The sequence below is a fragment of the Lepidochelys kempii genome, chromosome 17 (assembly GCF_965140265.1).
Source record: "Lepidochelys kempii isolate rLepKem1 chromosome 17, rLepKem1.hap2, whole genome shotgun sequence".
NCBI lineage: Eukaryota > Metazoa > Chordata > Testudines > Cheloniidae > Lepidochelys > Lepidochelys kempii.
In genome coordinates, this window is record NC_133272.1 from 19,208,960 (window position 1) to 19,226,458 (window position 17,499).

Below are 17,499 nucleotides of genomic sequence, written 5' to 3' on the forward strand. Positions count from 1 at the left end.
AGAATTCAGTGCCATTAGCAGACTCCAGAGCCATCCAGCCCCTTGTCTGTGACCTCTCTGCATCATCAGCTGTTTGGAGGTTGACAGACAAAACTCACATGGGCCGGGGCAGCTGACCCCGATTCATCCCAAGCCTGCAGGGACATTGTGGGTTTGAAATCAAACGTTACTGTGTTTGTGACAGACTTAGGGGATGATGGGGGGAGAAGGGGTTGGCTGGGGAAGGGCAAAGACAGTCTGATGAAAAACTCTGGGCACCACCCCCTGCTTCTGAGAGGAAGGATGACCCAGTGCTTAGAGCAGGAGCCCAGGGTATGGGAGACCGGGGCTCAATTCTTCTGCTCTGCCACAGGCTTCCTGCATTACCTGGGGCAAGTCACTTAGTCTCTTTGTGCTCCAGGTCCCCCTTTGTACAAGAGGGAGAACAGTCCTGCCCTGCCACCCAGGGCTGCTGTGAGGTTGACTCCATTAAGGATGGGGAGGTGCTGAGATCCTCCAGGGACAGCGGCCACAGATGCCCCTTGGACAGATTCTCCTTTCTCGCTAGTGCAGTTAAACTTGTTCAAAGCTGGGGCTTCAGCAGCCACTTGCACCAGACTTTATCTTGCTTACAAACAATGTCCCATTTTCTTACTTGCCAGTAGATGGCGCTCTTTGTATTCCCTACTTACATACTCAGAGCCAGGTAAACCAACCAGCCTGGAGAGAACCTTGTAACCAACCGCGGTCGCACTGCACCGGATTTACATCAGAGTAAGCGAGAGGAGAACCGGGCTCACAGCACAGAGCAGCTGTAGGACATGCACCTGGCTTTTGGGACACTCGTCTATCCCGTACACATGGAACAGGCTGCCCCTTAACTAGAAACGCTTGTGTTGTTTAATGGACTCACTGGGTGCGAAAGAGGACAAGTAAGTGACAGGGGGAAAATGGTTTGTGAATTCCTGCTAGTTTTACATCCCCAGACCACCACCTATCTCTTACCTAGCCCCTTTCATCAGTAGATCTCAAAGCACGTTCCAAAGAAGGTTGATAGCATTATCCCACTTTACAGGTGGGGTAACTGAGGCAGAAAGCGGGGAAGTGACTTGAACAAGGCCACCCAGCAGAGCCAGGAATAGAACCCAGTCCAGTGCTCTATCCGCTAGACTGTAGCTGGGTCGCTTGTTGCTAGTGTAATAACAGGCTCCTCCCCATATCCTCGTGCCTCACCCGTTTTATCCAGCTCCAGCTTGAAGAGGAGATCCAGGAACTCTTTGGCCAAGCCTTGGCCTAAGAAGAGCTTGACGAGGTTGATGGCCACTTCCTGTCTGCACTCTGCCGTTGTAGTTTCATCGATCAGGGTGATTAAATGAAGCTTCCCATCCTGCTGGGAAGAGAAGCAGGGGCTGCAGTGAGTGGAAGAGGCAGGCAGAATAAGGCCTTTCCCCTCGGCAGGGCACACTGGGTTCTGGGGAGTTTTCTTGGCAGCTCTGGAGGCTGAAGTCCTTTGTCTACAGAGCGAGTACAGCCTACGCATTGGCAGAACTGGGGTAACCAACCCCGCTTGGGCTGACAGTGGGGTTCGAAACCCTGCATCATCAGTGATAAAAGCACAAGCCTCTGCCACGTGAGCTACAGGAGTGACTCCCTTAGCTGCCAGCTGTAGTAGACTGCTACCCTCTTATGTGGGCCAGCCACTGGACAGAGACAAAGACCGCACTCGCTCAGTGTGGATTATACTGGCTTCCCCCATGCAGCCGCACCAAAACGCCTTACTTAGACTGTAGGCTGCTTAGGGCTGGGGCCATCTCTGTTTGTACAGCACCTAGCACAACGGGGTCCTGGGCTGGGACTCTGGCTCCTAGGTGCTATCACAATACAAACAGATGATGGTTAATCAGTCTAGCGGGGCTATGTCTGGGATGTCGGTCACGGCATGAGAAGAATTGGTGGGGGCCTTGAGCAGACGTCGAATGGTAATTGGCTGATGGCCTGAAATGAGCTGATCAGCAGCAGGGAATGATATTTTCACTACCAACCTAGCTCATTGCGAGTCACAGGAGCCACTTGCGGCCTGCAGGGTGGCTGACCGGGAGCTCTTACTAGATGATCAGAATGACCTTAAAACTCTAGGACTTTGAATTCCTGTTTTGAACAGGGGTGATGCCAGGAAATATTAGCCATGTGCCCAGCTGAGCAGCCTCCCAGCTCTGTCCTGTGTGAGATGGTGTGGTGCAGCCAGCTCACCTTGGGCCCCGCTTTTACTTCTTGGCTCAGCAGCTGGACCAGAGGCTGGTAGTAACTACCTGGCAGCACTGTCTCATCTCGAAGCCTCACCTGCAGCTGCAGGGAGCCCAGGTTGCCTCTGAAATGGATGAAGCACAGAACCAAAGCGTGGAGAGAAGCCAGAAGCTGAGAATGAGCGACAGGGGATGGATCACTTGGTGATGACCTGTTCTGTTCATTCCCTCTGGGGCACCTGGCACTGGCCACTGTCAGAAGACAGGATACTGGGCTAGATGGACCTTTGGTCTGACCCAGTAGGGCTGTTCTTATGTTCCTATGAGATACCACATGTACCAGGACCCACGAGGACACCCACCCGATCGTGGTGTGCAGAAACGCCACAGGCGGGCGTCCCTTTGGAAAGGCTGGCACAGAAATACAGACGCAGAGGGGAGAGCGCCCCCTACCACGTCGCCTGCCTTGCAAGCCCCAGGAACGGCGGGGTCAGCTCTGCCTAGGAGGGACAGCACCCCCTGCTGAATCCCCTGGCATTCTCTCTGCGTTTTATGGCATGAAAACGTAACTGGATAAGAAGGACTCACTCATCCACTCTGGGCTTGGATTTATCTGGCCTCAGCCTGAACCATCCTTCCTCTTGCTGAACGGTCTGTGACCCCTGGATATTAAACACCACCTAGGAAGAACACAGGAGGAGAAAGCTGGCAAGGAAAACGTAACCCTCTCCCTGACTGGGTTACCACAGGGCACTTTCGCTAGCGGATCACTTCTGGAATAGTTCCAACGAGTCTCACCAGCTACTTCTCTCACCGTTAGCTCGTTCCCATGGCCAACTGCACATATTACACCACCACCTAGGAGGCAGCAACTGAGATCAGGGCCCCCAGGGTGGTAGGCGCTGTCCATGCACAGAATGAGAGAGAGTCCCTTCTCCAAGGCGCTTACAGTGTAACAGACAAGAGAGAGACACAGGGTGAGAGAAAGGATTTCACAGATGGGGAGCTGAGACCCAGAGAGATTGGGTGACCCACCCAAAGTCCCACATGAAGGCTGTGGCAAAGGTGGGAACTGACACCTGGTGCAGTTCTGAATCCTGGACGCCCCCTTCCTCCGCTAGGCCATGCTCAGGATGCTTGCGGTTAGCCTAGAGATGGCCCAGAACCAGACGCTTCTATCTGAACTCCCAGCGTGCCCTGGAACTTCAGTGGTTTGGATAAAAATAATGAAAATACTTAACCTTCTACCTGACTTCACCGAGGGGCTGGCAGCACTGTACAAAGGAAGGCAGAATTATTTCATCCTAACTTAGGTGTTTCCACCTAAGCATCTAATTCTCACTCTTTGATTTTACAGTGATGGGAAGTTCCTGAGCCCCTCCTCATCTTTAATGCATTGATCCTGCGAGGCAGGGCGGTGCTGTCATCCCCTGGCACAGATTAGGCACACAACGGCTACGGGACTTGCTCAAGGCCACACAGGAAGGCTGTGGCAGAGCTGGGAATTCATTCCAGGTCTCCTGAGTCCCAGACTAGTGCCCTGAGCACTGGGCCATCCTGCCTCCATTTCAAAGATGGGAGAAACTGAGGCACGGGGCGGCAACAGGGTTTACCAAGGCTAGAGAGAGAGTCAGTGGTGGAGCTGGAACCAGACCCTCAAGGTGTCTGACTCACAGCCCCGTGTCTGATCCATGAAGCTTATTAAATATTAATCCTACCGACTGTATAAGAACCAGGCCAATGGAGGTGGCTCTGATCAGCCAGCGGTCATCCCTCACCTTCCCCAGGAAGTCGTTCCTGCTGACGAGATCCCAGTCCCACACCTCAATGCAGAGCTTCTCTGTGGCAGACTTGTCCAGGTCAAACTCAAAGGTCTCGTTCCAGCGGGGGTAGCAGGATTTCTTGACCACCTTTGGGCAAGGCAAAGCAGTACAGCTTTCATCACCCTCCCCAGCGGGATCTGTCATGCTCCACTAAGCAGCTCAGGACAAGGGAACAGCATCTCACCGAGTCACCAAGCAAATTAAAGGGAAAAATTGTTTTTTGTTGTTTTTTTTTTTAAAAAAAAAAAAAGGAAGAAAGTGTGTTCTTACCTGTGTCACTAACAGCCCTTAGATTATTCTTCCCGGCCTTGATTCTTGACCTGATTCACTGCGGCTATGCACCTTGCCTGGTCGTCTGCATCAGTGTAAAGCACCTCACGCCCACTTTGCACAGCGTGAGTGACCATGCAAGGCACAGGACAGGGAATATCAGGCCCTGCATTTGCAGAGACGGCCTCAAGCCACAGTCGCCAGAGCTAGATCTCCAGCACCTCAGAGCTGAGGAGTGGTGAAAGCCTAGGGGTTTGGGGCAGCCGGTTATAAAATGGTTCTGACAATCTAAAGGGGCACTCAAATGCATATACATTTACATTTAAGACCACTGGAAGGCCTCTTCCCTCCTAGAGTGGTATAATGTGGACTTAGTGTCACTGAGAATTCAGGCCGTTGATTCCCATGCACTACAGCAGGTTTAGATCCCAAATACAATTGTTAACCCCCACTCCTCACAGCCCCGTGTTGCCATGACACAGTGTTACTAACTCTTGTGATTTCATAGGGAGTCTTGTCACAGGTCACGTTTCACTGAAAGCCCCAGCTCCTGGAGTCATGTGATGGGGGGGGAGAAATCACAACTTTCCTTTTATAAAAGTAAGTTTCTAGCTCACAAGGGCGAAAACGTGACCCAAAGGTTCAAAACACCCAAGGCAAATAAAAAGAACCCAATTTCCTTTCTTTAAGCCAATCTCGTGATTTTTGAGGGGACGTTTGTGGTGGTCAGTACTGATGCCTTTGTGCTTTGTAACTGGGCAATCATTTTGATTCCTATCGGCTCTGGTAAAACTTTTTCTTTAAAAAAAAAAACAAACCCCAACTGTACAGAAGCTAAACTTTAGGTCTAAACTACCTACATTTCCATTCCCAGCGTCAGCAGATCTCTCAGTCTGCTGACTTCTTCTCACAGGAAAACAGTTCCTATGCATCGTTTGCCATCCAGGAACAGGACGGGCAGGGTCCTCCTAGGTCATGGAGTGTAGCACGTGGCTATTGCGGGCAAGCCCATACAATCCCACTCCTAAATTTATCAAGCTCCACCTTAAAACCAGGTAGGTTTCTTGTCCCCACTATTCTTGTTGGATTCCAGAGCCTCGCTCCTCTCATGGTCAGAAACCTTCTAATTTCCAGCCTCCGTTTTTTCAGGGTCAGTTTACCGCCATTGGTTCTTCATTTAGCTTCAGCTGCTCTTCCCCGTCCCTTGCATTTACCCTCCTACCGTACATCTAGAGGGCACCTGGATCCCTTCCCCAGATGGGCATAACTACTTCCGTGATCAGATAGTACCATTCTGATAGTCCCCACTCTGCTAAACCGGAGGTGCTGACCTGGACTGAGAGGCTATGCCCATGTCTGGAGTGAAGTTTATACTCCCGTACTAGGTCACTGCAAAGAGGCCTAGGTCGGATACAGACAGTGCCACCAGAGCTGAGCTGCAAGGCTGGCAACGACAGGAGTCCAACAGGGCACTAGAAATGGGGCCATGCTACAACATTTCGATTGGGGGTGCCAATCCCCCCCCCCCAAAGCCTGGGGTTGTTCAGACCTCAGGAGTCTGGCTCAGGCCCATCCCAAGAGGAAATCCTGAGGCAGTTCGTCTTCTACCTGAAATAACGTCACTGAAATGGCTCATAGCGCCACACCCGAGCGGCTTTCCTCCTGGAGTCCTGAACACGACCAGGGCCAAACTCTGGCCTGACGTATACCACCCCGAGCCATCCCATTAGCACCAACACAACCTCTGCACAGAACGAGGCTCCTAGGGCTCTGGTCCCAGTGATGCTCACATGTAACTTTCACTGCTAACTGATCCATCCAAGAGTAACCTTGGATGCTGTGTCCATAAAGGGTGCTGTGCTACAAACATGACTCATGCGGCTGACTGTATCCCTGGGTCTCCCCTTGGGGAAGGGAAAGGCAGAGGGAGTTTCTAGCACAGGCTGCTCTCCTCCCTGTCCCCACAATGGGATCAACACCCCAAGCTGCTTTCTCGACTCACCGAGCTCTCCTGGGTCTTGCTGTTGTAGCGAACTCTGACGAAGGGATCGGAAGCGCCATTCCGGTCTTTCCGAGCCAAATCTCTGCAGAGAGAGGAGGAATCAGAAGGGCCTTAGCACAAAAGAGCTTCTGACTAGAGCTGGCAATCTTTTTCAATGGAAACGAGTCAGTGCAAAATGTAGATGAAGGTCGACCGAAACGTTTCGCCAATCGGTGTTGGCCCAGAACCAAACTCAATTCGGACAGGGCTCATTTGGACGTTTCAAAGTGACCTTTTCGTTAGAAAATTTCCTTCAGTTTTATTGAAGCCAACGTAAAAAATAAGAATTTTTTTTAAAAAGCTCAAAATCTAAATGAAATGTTTCATTTTTGTTGGAAATTTAAAAAAAAAAAGTTTTTGTTGTGGGTCAAATAAAAAAGGGGGTTTTTTTGGAACTGCCACTGACCTAAGCTCTGCTTGAGCTACCAGCAGCTTTAGGGGAACCTGCAAGATCCTCCCTTTTCCTACCGAAAGCACAAAAGAACGGGGGCCAGTTCATGGTGAGCACCATAAAAGAATCTGCTACCTAACCAAAGCTGCTTTCAAATGCGTGTTCCCTCCTACATTACTCCTGGCTGCTGCATGCCTACAGGGACAGAGGAAGGAAGCCCATCTGCAGGGGAAAGAAGGGGAACAAGCTGCATGTCCGTAACTGGTGTGAATGCTGATGGGAAGGTAGGGGAGTCATGGATGGAGGGAGGGATCTGCCATGTGGCCCAGTCAGGGCTAGGAGATAAGGGCAATAACTTGATACCTCATGGGGTACCAGCTGCTTCCACAGAGCTCCTATACATGTCACACAGGGCTGTGGCATGAGCAGGAAACACTGTCCCAGTATCCCTTGGGTGGGGGGTAGGGCCATTGACAGGTGCAGGTTTGGGAGCACTGGGTGATCCAGACTGGCCACTGAAAGCAGCCAGCGGTGTGATGTCCCGGGGTGCCAGCTGTTTCTTGGTAAACAAGGGCTAACTCCAGCTCAGCATCCCCCACTCTTTGTATGAGCGCTCAGGGAAAAGCCAACAACAGCGGAACTTGGGGGAAGATGGGAGAGAACTCTTTTGGGAAGGTCAAGCTGCCCTCTCAGGGTCATGGGAATTGCTACACTGGTCCAATAGCTCATCTCTGGTAGTGGCCAGCATCAGCTGCTTCAGAGGAATCATCTTTCTAACATCCATGAGTCAGAGGCTCACTGGAAGAACGAGAGTTTACATTCCTTCCCACCTTTTCCCCATCCTCGCTATTGTAACCCTGGACCTTCTCATTATTCATATATATATATGGCCAATTCTTTTCACGATCCTTCTAAGCTCTTGGCCTCAGTGACATCTTGTGGCAATGAGTTCAACGGGCCAATTGCATGGTGGGTAAACACTTATTTCTTCGTGTGTGTCTGTCAGCGACATTCCCTGTACTTACAAGACAGAGTGAACAGAAGGGCCCTGATCTACCTTCTCTCTACCATTCATTATTTCAGCGTGTCGCCTCTCTCAGGTAAGCAGTCCTGTCTCCCCCCTCTTTTCCAGGCCTTTAATCATTCTTGTTGCCAGTCTCCGAGCCCCCTCTACTTTTGCTCTAGCCTTTTCAACGTAGCGTGACCAGGTGGGATACATTTCAGATAAGCACACACTACCGATTGATATAATAAATACATGCTATTTTCAGGAACGTGCCCAACTCCAGGCATGAGGCAGCGTTCTCACTCTTTTGTTGCTTACGGTAACTTGGTCTGATCTCTGGTTAGAGACACCCTCCCAAGAGGCAAACCCTTTGCTGATTGCGTGTGTGCTTTGTCTCTGCGGACGCAACCCAGCTGCTTACACGGATGTGTTGGAAGAAGGCATGAAATTGATCAGATTCCAGCAAAATCTGCAGTAGAATTGTCTGATGAAATATTTCTACTAGTATCCCTTCTGGCCTTATAACCGATGAAGAGACACACGCCGGCCCCATTCCCTAAAGTGCCCTCATTCTCCCCCCCCCATCCCGCCCCTCCACCAGTCATTTCTTACCAAGTAAAAATTCAAGCACCGCTCCAACTAAGTCTCGCTGTAGCTAGACACACAAGTTATTTCCACAGGTGGCATCCCCCATATCTTTTCAGAGCAGTTCAATTGAACCCTCATGGTTTTGAAAAAACAACCAACCAGCCCAGTTTATTACCCTCTCTCTTTAGCAAGAGAATTCCCGCCTGCTTTAAACTCGCCCAAAAGATTACTTCCACTGACATAGGTTTTCCATGGCAAAGTTCACGTTGTTCACGGGGTATTGACGAACTGGGAATAAAACGCTTATGGCCTTCCGTAGGCCAAGAGCAACGGTGTATTTTTAGTCTGGATGGCTTAAAATAAAGAATGACAGGCCAAGAAAGAACGAAAGCAAAGTCTCAATGGCAGAGCACAGCGTGTGTGCACGTGTGCGACCCCCCCCCCACGACACCCCCTTCATATTCATTTCATTACAGCCGAGTCCACTCTGCCTCCTACGCTCCAAGTTGTTCCCTGGGATCTAAACACATCCATGGTTGCGTCAAAGCACTTCTGATCACCTACACTATCCTTTATTAACAAGACAGAGCTCAGCCGATCCCGCTGTTCAGAATTCAAATGGCAGAGATCCCTGTGGGATGATGCTTTTAACTGGGGTTGATGTGCGCAGGGCTCCAGGGCATTTTAGTAAGGATGCCGTATTATTTGCCTTAGAGAACTGGCAGGTACAAAGAGCCTAGTGGGGAAAACGCATTCCCACGCAGTCCTCTCTCTGACTCATACGGGCTGGGTCCTCAGCTAGCGCAAATCAACACCCTCAGCAGAGCTCCCCAGAAGGAGCAGAGTGACGCCAGTTTACATTGTGAGGGACTGAAGCTAAAAATAGCCGGACACCCAAACCAGACTCATCCTCTTTAATTAGGGAATTAAAGAGCCTAACGTGTTTCAAGTGCTCCCTTTCCAGAATACACAGGGCGGGTTGGAGCCAGGCGACAGGCTCCATCAGCATGCATGGAGTGTCGCTGACTGCTAGCCAGGAAAAGCCACCCTCTGCTGCCAGGCTTACGTGTGCAAAGGGAAAACCTGAAGCGTCAAAGCCACATGCAGGGTTGGCCAATGAGGCGTTTCCCAGAGCGAGTCACACAAGGGGCTCGTTTGTTTCACAGGGAGTCGCAGGTTCTGGCACTCACCCCTAGAATTTGCACTCGTCACTTCCCCCCTCCCAGCTCCCTGCTGCTGGGGGAAGTGCCCGGGGGTGGGTGAGGTGGCCTGTTAAGCAGACATGGAAAATAATGAAGCGTAAAACAGTAACGGGGCAACCAACAGACCCAGCAGACTCCTTGATGATGCAGTTCAGTGACTGGAGATGCCAACAGACCAAAGAAAGGGGCTGCCTTCTCTCCTCCTGCCCCACCAAAGAGGGACTAGACCCACACCCAGGGGCTGCGGTTGATATCAGGGCCTCTGGGTACTACCACGGTATGAATATTAATTCCTTATTGTTTGTTAATAGAGGAATAATACCCCACAGCTACAGAATGCTGCTGAGTACCTGGGTGGGTACACTCCAGGCTGCTGCAGAGATTTGCGCTTGGTGACGGAGTATATGAATCACTGCATACTGAACCAATGGCCCGGGGGTCACGTCTCACATAGGACGTGCTGCCTTTCAGAGGAGAGAGGCCCTGAGCACGCGTGCTCATTAGGATCCCCTGGGAAGAGAAACCCCAGGATCCTGACCAGATTCCTCCCTAAACTCCCCCTGCAATGTCACTTGGACAACACACGCCTCCCGTTGTGGGCTGCTCAGTTGCAAGGATCCCTGCCCACAGGCAGTCTGGCTCAGAGCAGGGCTGAAGACAGCGAGTATTCGCTCCATGCGGCCCAGCAAACCCCAGGAGGGAATTGTGTCCGAATCTCTCCTGTAGGTGCCCTGCTGTTCCCTTCCCACGTAGCCCTTGGAACAAGCCTCCTGGCCATTAGACGGACTGCTGGTCATTGCGGGAGTGCAGGGTACTCCCCCCAGAGCCAGCAGAAAGGTCAGGAGAGGGAGGGGGAATCCTGGTGAGTCACAGGGAAGGGAACTCCAGGCAGCTCGCCAGCTTGGGGAAGCAGATTCCCTGCAGCTCCCCAGGGGCTTCTCCTCCCCCCTGCGCCTGGCTGAGAGCGCAGGCTGGGCCGCTTGGCTGCTCTGAGGGGGCGGATGAGAGAGAGCCGCCTCAAGGGCGCTCTGCCCAAACAAAACGCTGGCTTCCCATCTGCGCAGCCTTCGTGGGTCACAGAGCCCTGACTCGGGAGGCAGATGGCTAATGCCTGGGGAGGCTGGTACCTGGAGCAAATACCCGGCAGCAGCTGGCACAGTCTTGCCCACGCTGCAGCAGGAAGGCCCCCGCGCCAGCCTGGCACTGCCTGCAGGCCCCAGTCCTCACAGCCCCACAGAAGCGGTCTCCAGGAGCGCAGCCCAGGGGCTCTCGAGGCGCAGGCCCCAGGGGAGGAAACGGTTACGCAGAGGCTGAACGGAGGAAGGAGAGGCCCATCCTTGGGGTCAGCAGTTGCCCACCGGTAGCCCCCACCTGCACCAGATTCTCACACAGCCTGTCACGTTTGTAGCAGCTGGGGTCTTGGGACTCATTTAACAGGGAGCCCTGTGGTGGAGGGAGCTCAGCTGGGCGTGCAGCCAGGGCCACAGGGAAGATTAACCCCTCATTAGAGGCAGGCAGGCCAAACGCCTTTTCAGTCTAGCTCCTGCCGTTCTGCCAGCTGCATCAGACCGTGCGCTGCGGGTGCTGTGCACACAAGGACGGCCAGGATGCAGCAGACACAGGGTCCATCTTGCCCAGCGTCTTGTCCCCAGCTGGGGCCCGCAGCAGTCGTTGCAGAGGCAGGGACAAGAGACCCCATCTCTCATAATCCGGCCCCAGGGGGACGTTTCTTCCCAGCCCCAGGCACCTAGTGGTTGATCTATGGCCTGAAGCAGGAGGAGTCTGATCCTTTTTAATTTAATTTTCTCAATATCCAGATAAACGTCTGATCCTTTTCCAAATCCTGTTAAGCTCTTGGTCTCAGTGACATCCTGTGGTAATGAGTTCCACAGGCTAATTATACCCCAGGTAGTAATAATACTTAGCTCCTATATAGCACTGTTCATCAGCAGAGCTCAAAGCGCTTTACAAAGGAGGTCAGTATACTTAGCTCCACTTTACAGATGGGGAAACTGAGGCATAGGGAGGAGAAGTGACTTGCTCAAGCTCACCCAGCAGGCCAGTGGCAAAGGTGGGACTAGAACCCAGGCCAGTGTTCCAGCCACTAGATCACACTGCCTTCCTCGTAACATCACTGGACGTCCCTTTCTTCTCATTTTATGAGCAAGGGTAAAAGAAAGAGCCCCAGCGACCTGGTATATATTGCTTATTACCACACACACACCCCTCTGTGACAGCCCCCGCCCCTTTAGAGCCTTACCGGTACATTGCACTGCCCTGAGGTTTTAAACCCCTCCTCCTTTCCAGGACCCTGATCAGTTTCATTGCTCTTCTTTGGACTCTTCCTGGAGAGCAAAGGGGCATTAGCAGCTTCCTCCCTGCAGGCCTGTCTCTGCCTTGCTCCACCCCCTTACCTGGCTTCAAACACCCTGCAGCGCAGCTTCCTTGCCGCGTCGCTGCCCAGGATCTCGATCTGGAGGTGGATTTCCCCCTGCACCTCCTCGTCGGGATCGATTTCGGCCAGGTTCAGCCAGCCGCTGTAGCCTAGACAGAGAGAACAGCTGGTAGAGAAGGCTGTGTGTGCCTCCCTGCCACGGGTTTGTCTGGTCAGGCCCCTTTTCCACACAGGAAATTAATAATAATAAATAATAATACCACCTTGCTCTTATGTAGGGCTTTCCATCAGGAGATCTCAAAGCGCTTTAATGCATTTCTCCTCCCAACACCCCTGGGAGGCAGGGCTGGTGGGGCTGTCATCCCCATGGTACAACTGGGGAACTGAGGCATAGAGCTAAGTGACTTGCCCAGGGTCACTCAAAGTCTGTAGCAGAGCAGGAACTTGACCTTGAGTCTCACAAGGCCTCACTAGGCTAGTGCCCAAACCACGGACCCATCACAGTGTCACACAGTCGGCTCACACTACTCCCCCAAGAGACAGACTGACATTGAATTTAATGCTGGCAAAAGGTACCAGGCTTAGAGCCCAAAGTCATCTCTCTGCAGAGCCCTTCCCACCAACGAGCCTGGCGCCTAACCTGGAAGGAGAGGAGCTCTGGGTCTCCAAGCCTGCTCAGACCCCAGCTTTCCCACTGCCGACACAGGTGCCCGTTACCGTGAGCAGTGGCTGGTGGCATGTGCCACGCAGACCCTGTCCCAGAAGAACCAGGCTAGCACCTCAGTTTGCAGGCGAGGTATCAAAGGGTAATGACATTCAGTCACCTCTGGTCTCAGACCAGGCCCAAGCTGGCAGCCTAGCGGGGAAAGGCACGGTACCCCGTTACCAATCCCCTGAACCACCCAAAGCCTCTCACTGCTAGGGGCAGTGGGGTGGTGCAGGACCCTTTACCTGGATCTTTAGCCTCTCTGGCGTCCAAAAGAGCCAGAGAGTTCCCAAGTCCCCACAAATGTGGACAGACCCCCCCATAGGGCAGCTCCCTTCCCTTTTGCAGCCTCCTCTGGGCTGGACCCAGCTGCCCAGACAGACACATGCAGGAGGGAGGCCAGCGCAGAGTTCCCCCTCCCCGCCTCCTCCACCCACGCAGCATTCGCTGCCCTTGTCTAGCGGCTGGCTCAGCTGGGCAAGAGTAAGCAGAGGACGTGAGCTGCCTACTCAAGGATGGGGGGACTGAGGCAGCCAGAGACCTGCATGACTCATCCCTGATATAGGTGGGAGATTGTTTCCTCCTGGCAAGAAGGATTTGCAATACAGGGGGGGCTTATCGGAACTCCCTCTCTGCTCCCTCTTAACTAGTTTGCAGCTAGTTCACCCCTTCGATCCAGCCACTAGCTAGAACCCAGGCCGAATCGCCAGGAGTATGGGATGGCTCCAGTTTGCAGGGAGGGCTGGCCCATCACCCCGGGGCCGTGGCAACTTGCAGCTCGGCAGAGCTCAGAACGGGGGGCGCTGTCTGCACAGAGGGAGCGATGGGAGCCTGCTGGAATGAGCAGCTACGCTCCTGTGCTGCAAACTAGCCCTTAGCGCAGGGGTGGGCAAACTTTGGCCTGAGGGCCACATCGGGGCTGCAAAACCATATGGAGGGCAGGGTAGGCTCTGCCTCCCCAAACAGCCTGGCCCCCACCCCCTATCCGCCCCCTCCCACTTCCTGCCCCCTGACTGCCCCCCTCAGAACCCCAGACCCATCCAAGCCCCCCACCCCTGCTCCCTATCCACACCCCTGCCCCCTGGGAACCCCCCCATCCAACCCCCTCTGTTCCCAGTCCCCTGACTGCCCCCCCCAGAACCTCCCCTGACTGCCCCCTGGGATCCCCTTGCCCCTTACCCAACCCCACCCACCCTCTTACCATGCCCAGTAGGAGCTCGCAACCCCGCCCCCGGCCAGAGCCAGCCACACTGCCTGGCAGGAGTGGAGGACCAGAGCTGTGGCGGTATCTGAGGCTGCGGGGGAGGGGGGACAGCAGGGATGGGGCCGGGGCCGGGAGTCTAGGGGCCCGGCAGGACAGTCCCGCAGGCCGGATGTGGCCCGTAGTTTGCTCACCTCTGCCTTAGCGCGTCCTCTCAGAGTCCCAGCAAAGGCACAGCAGGGGACAGAGATTACACTCACCAACAAAACACAATGCTAGTGTGTTGCAGGGAGATGGCGCATTGGGACCCAGGCTGCACCGATCTGGGGCAGCGTCTTGCAGACAGAGGGTTTGCATGCAGCGCTCATTAGTCACCGAACACGGCAGCACATGGCTTGGAGACTACGCTAGGACACGGACTGCACAGATTCACAGGGGGACTGGAACGAGTGACAGCCCAAACCCCAAATCAAATGCCATTGCATTTGCCACACCCAAGTTTTCCGAGGCATCATGCACGGGGGGTCTGCACAGTGCCCGGTGCAGTAGCAGGGCACTAGTGCTTGAGGGTTCAATTCTACATTCTTAGATGCAACCAGGCAAGGTGGTCGCTTTTGACGGGGCTGCGTAAACAGCAGGGGAGAAGCCGCAAGAGAAATTCTGGCTGGCTCATGACTGCTATCAGCTGTGGGGTCAAGCCTTGCTTTTGTTTCCACTGGTGCAACTCCCCTGAAGCAGCTCTCTAAGCCGCTTCCCAGCGTCGGCTCGGTGCCCCCGGGGAAAGGGACCGTGCTGATTCGTGTCTGGCGGCATGCACAGCTATACATAGAAACCGACTCAGCTGGAGTGAGAATCAGCCTTACCCTTCGGATGCTCAGTCAGCACGTCCCGTGTGACACAGACTTTCCCGATAACATCATCACGGCTGGGGAAACAAAACAAAGCACCTCGCAGTGCAGGGGCCGAGCCAATGTAAAATCTCAACATGCCAAACCCCTGCAGACATCCGATTCAAATCCCCAGGTTGGAGCCTGACCCCATGGTTCTAACTTGCTAACTCGCTTTCTGGTTCAGACACGGACAAGATTTTGACATAACCCACCCCAACCCACAGTCCCAGTTAGGGCAGTAGCTAAGCCGGTGATTAAGTCCCAGTGACTTCACTAGGACACAAACATGTACTTACGCGCAGTCCTGAATTGGGGCTATATCCCTACTTTGGCCTCAAACCCAAGCCCTGGTCATCCCAGCCAACCTAGTTCCCAAAAGCACTTTCCATCAGCAGTTCTCAGAGCTTTACAGAGCAGGTCAGTAGCATTAACACCATTGCGCAGGTGGGGAAACTGAGGCACAGAGAAGGGACGTGACTTGGCCAAGGTCACCCAACAGCAGAGCTGGGAACAGAACCTGGGTCTCCCGAGTCCCAGCACTGTGCTCCACCAGGCCAGGCTGCCTCCCTTACCAGCCTGCTCAGGGTGCAGCCTCCTTGGCTCATTAATGCGCAATGCCATTTCCCCCTTAAAGAGCCCGCTCCAGAGAGATCTGGGAACTCTGCAGCTCCCTGGGAGCCCCCCTTAGCCTCTTGGGATCAGTTTCAGAGAGACGCTGCTGGGCAATCAGCCCAGCCTGTCACCTGGGCAAGTGCTGCTTCCCCCCCCCCCCCGCCGTCCTGTTTACAAAGCCCTGCTTCTTGCTGCTTCCCGGCTCCTCGCGTGGGCGGAGGAGCAGTCCTTGCCAGGTTAGCTTGACTAAGCTTCCTGACCCAGATCTGCTTGCGATGCTCTGTGTGCTGGGGCTCCACCGCTCCCCAAAACCCCAATGGTGCACACACCAGCACTGCACCACAGCAGTGACTAGAGGCTGGCAAGATGGCATCAGCGCTGCTGCGGGGATGGGGAAACTGAGGCACTGAGAGGGGACAAGACTTGCCCAAGGGCACCCAGTGACAGAGCAGAGACCCAGTCCAGCGTTCTATCCACTGGAGCCCTCCGCCTCCCTCAATCCTGCCAGAGGCTTCCAACAAGCTGCTTGAGAGAGGCCACTAATTGGAAACATGGCAGCCTGTCGAAATTATTCTTCCCCTTTGCTACATGCGTTGTGCATGCGTTATTGTAGGGTCACCGGGGAGCGAGAGTGCTGCACAAGCTGGGTTTGCTATTGTGTGGCTGCCGGCACTGCATACACCGTTGTGTTACCGTAGGGTTGCTCAGGAGTGCTGGGGCTCACACGTTGGTTTGGTATTGCAGGGCGCTGACAAGGCCAGGCCACCCCAGTTTATTATGGGAGGATTGCATGGGAATGGTGGACTTTGCACATTGCTCTGGTATTGCGGAGTAAATAGATCAGGCCAGCTGGTTTGTTATCATAGGGTTGTGGGCAGGTGCGAGGTGCCATTCCCGCCCTGAATCATTTGTTGTGAGAAATAAAATTCCCACAAAAAGAGTTACATACACTTAGCAAATTCCATGGGTGTTCACACACAAAGGCAGGCCCCACTGGGCTGACAGTCCAAATCTGCACCCTCTAGGTTTGAATGGCTTGTCCTCTTCCATTCCCACTTGCTTGCTCACTCTTGTGCATCAAGCTGACAACGGATTTCCTCTTCCATGACTGTGGGGTAACTGCTCATCTGGAGTTTCCTCTCCCATGTGTTAACCAGTGCTCCCATTGCCACACCGAACAGCCAGCCCTTGGCATCGGACGCTGGACCAGCATCTGTGCCCTCAATTACCTGTGTGCAGCTTGCAGGGGGGTTTGGCCCTCTGTCCTCCTGACATTCAGGGAGAGAGAACTCTGCAGTGACCCCATCACATTGTTCCAGCCCCTCCAGGCTAGGCGGTTGTTCAGCCCCTCTCCAGCTGACCAGGATTATTTGAAATGCTCTGCAGGCAGCTAAGTGAGCAGTTCAGCTGACTGATCCCCAGGGGAGGCAGAGACCTTCCCACATGGCTGGGTCTCCATCTGCGTTGCCAGCAGGAGGCATCGGGCAGCTCCCCGGCTGAGGGAAAACCCCTCACCTCCTTCACAGCCGGCAGGCCAAGAGCCAGACGCATTCTATGCCCCTCTCGGGCACAAGGTGCTTCCTACGCTCCTTAGCCAAAGACAGGGAAGACCTCAAATTCCTACTGACCCTGCTAGAGTAGGGATGTTTTCATTCCTAGGCAGCTGAAAGCAGGGGGTTCACAAGAAGCCCCTCAATTTGTGGGACAGCCCTGATGCACGTTCCCTCCACTGAGGTCAACGAGATGAGGATCTGGCCCCGAGGCAGCTGGTAGTTCTTAGCCCAGCCCAGATATCACTGCTGTGGAACTGCCCTGTTTTACATACTTTGCCATTCAGGACTGCCCATCTCTCACAGATCCGGGCACTACTGCAGCGAGCCCAGCCTGCATCTCCTCTGGGCACTCATGCGCTTCCCTGCTGTGGCTGCCCATGCCAGCTGAGTTTGCAAATGACTCAGGGGAGTTTCCCTTCAAGAGCAGCCCTTGTTCTGGAGTCAGCCTCTCCTGGCTTCAATTTTATTTGCATCTTTTCCACCCATCCTTTGCAGAGGGGGTCAGTGGGTCAGCAGAACCCACCAAGTCAAACACAGATCGGTCATTTCTCTTCCCTAGTCCCTTGCAGTTGAAGATGGTCTTGTGGCTAAGGCACTGC

At 53.8% G+C, this 17,499-nt stretch overlaps 1 protein-coding gene across 3 annotated transcripts in view; it reads right to left on the reverse strand.

Annotated features, from left to right (window-relative positions):
- The window catches only part of LOC140899594 (ras GTPase-activating protein 4-like), a 53,719-nt gene that overhangs the window by 15,672 nt on the left and 20,548 nt on the right, over nt 1-17,499 (reverse strand). For 2 of the 3 annotated variants that reach the window (XM_073315372.1, XM_073315371.1), the window contains exons 4-10: nt 14,709-14,770; nt 11,958-12,087; nt 6,318-6,399; nt 4,001-4,132; nt 2,811-2,902; nt 2,230-2,347; nt 1,213-1,369 (exon numbers count right to left, since the gene is read on the reverse strand). In XM_073315372.1, the coding sequence (XP_073171473.1) occupies nt 1,213-1,369; nt 2,230-2,347; nt 2,811-2,902; nt 4,001-4,132; nt 6,318-6,399; nt 11,958-12,087; nt 14,709-14,770 (773 nt within the window). The remainder of the gene's footprint in view (nt 1-1,212; nt 1,370-2,229; nt 2,348-2,810; nt 2,903-4,000; nt 4,133-6,317; nt 6,400-11,957; nt 12,088-14,708; nt 14,771-17,499) is intronic. The other variant, XM_073315373.1, reaches the window with a different exon arrangement.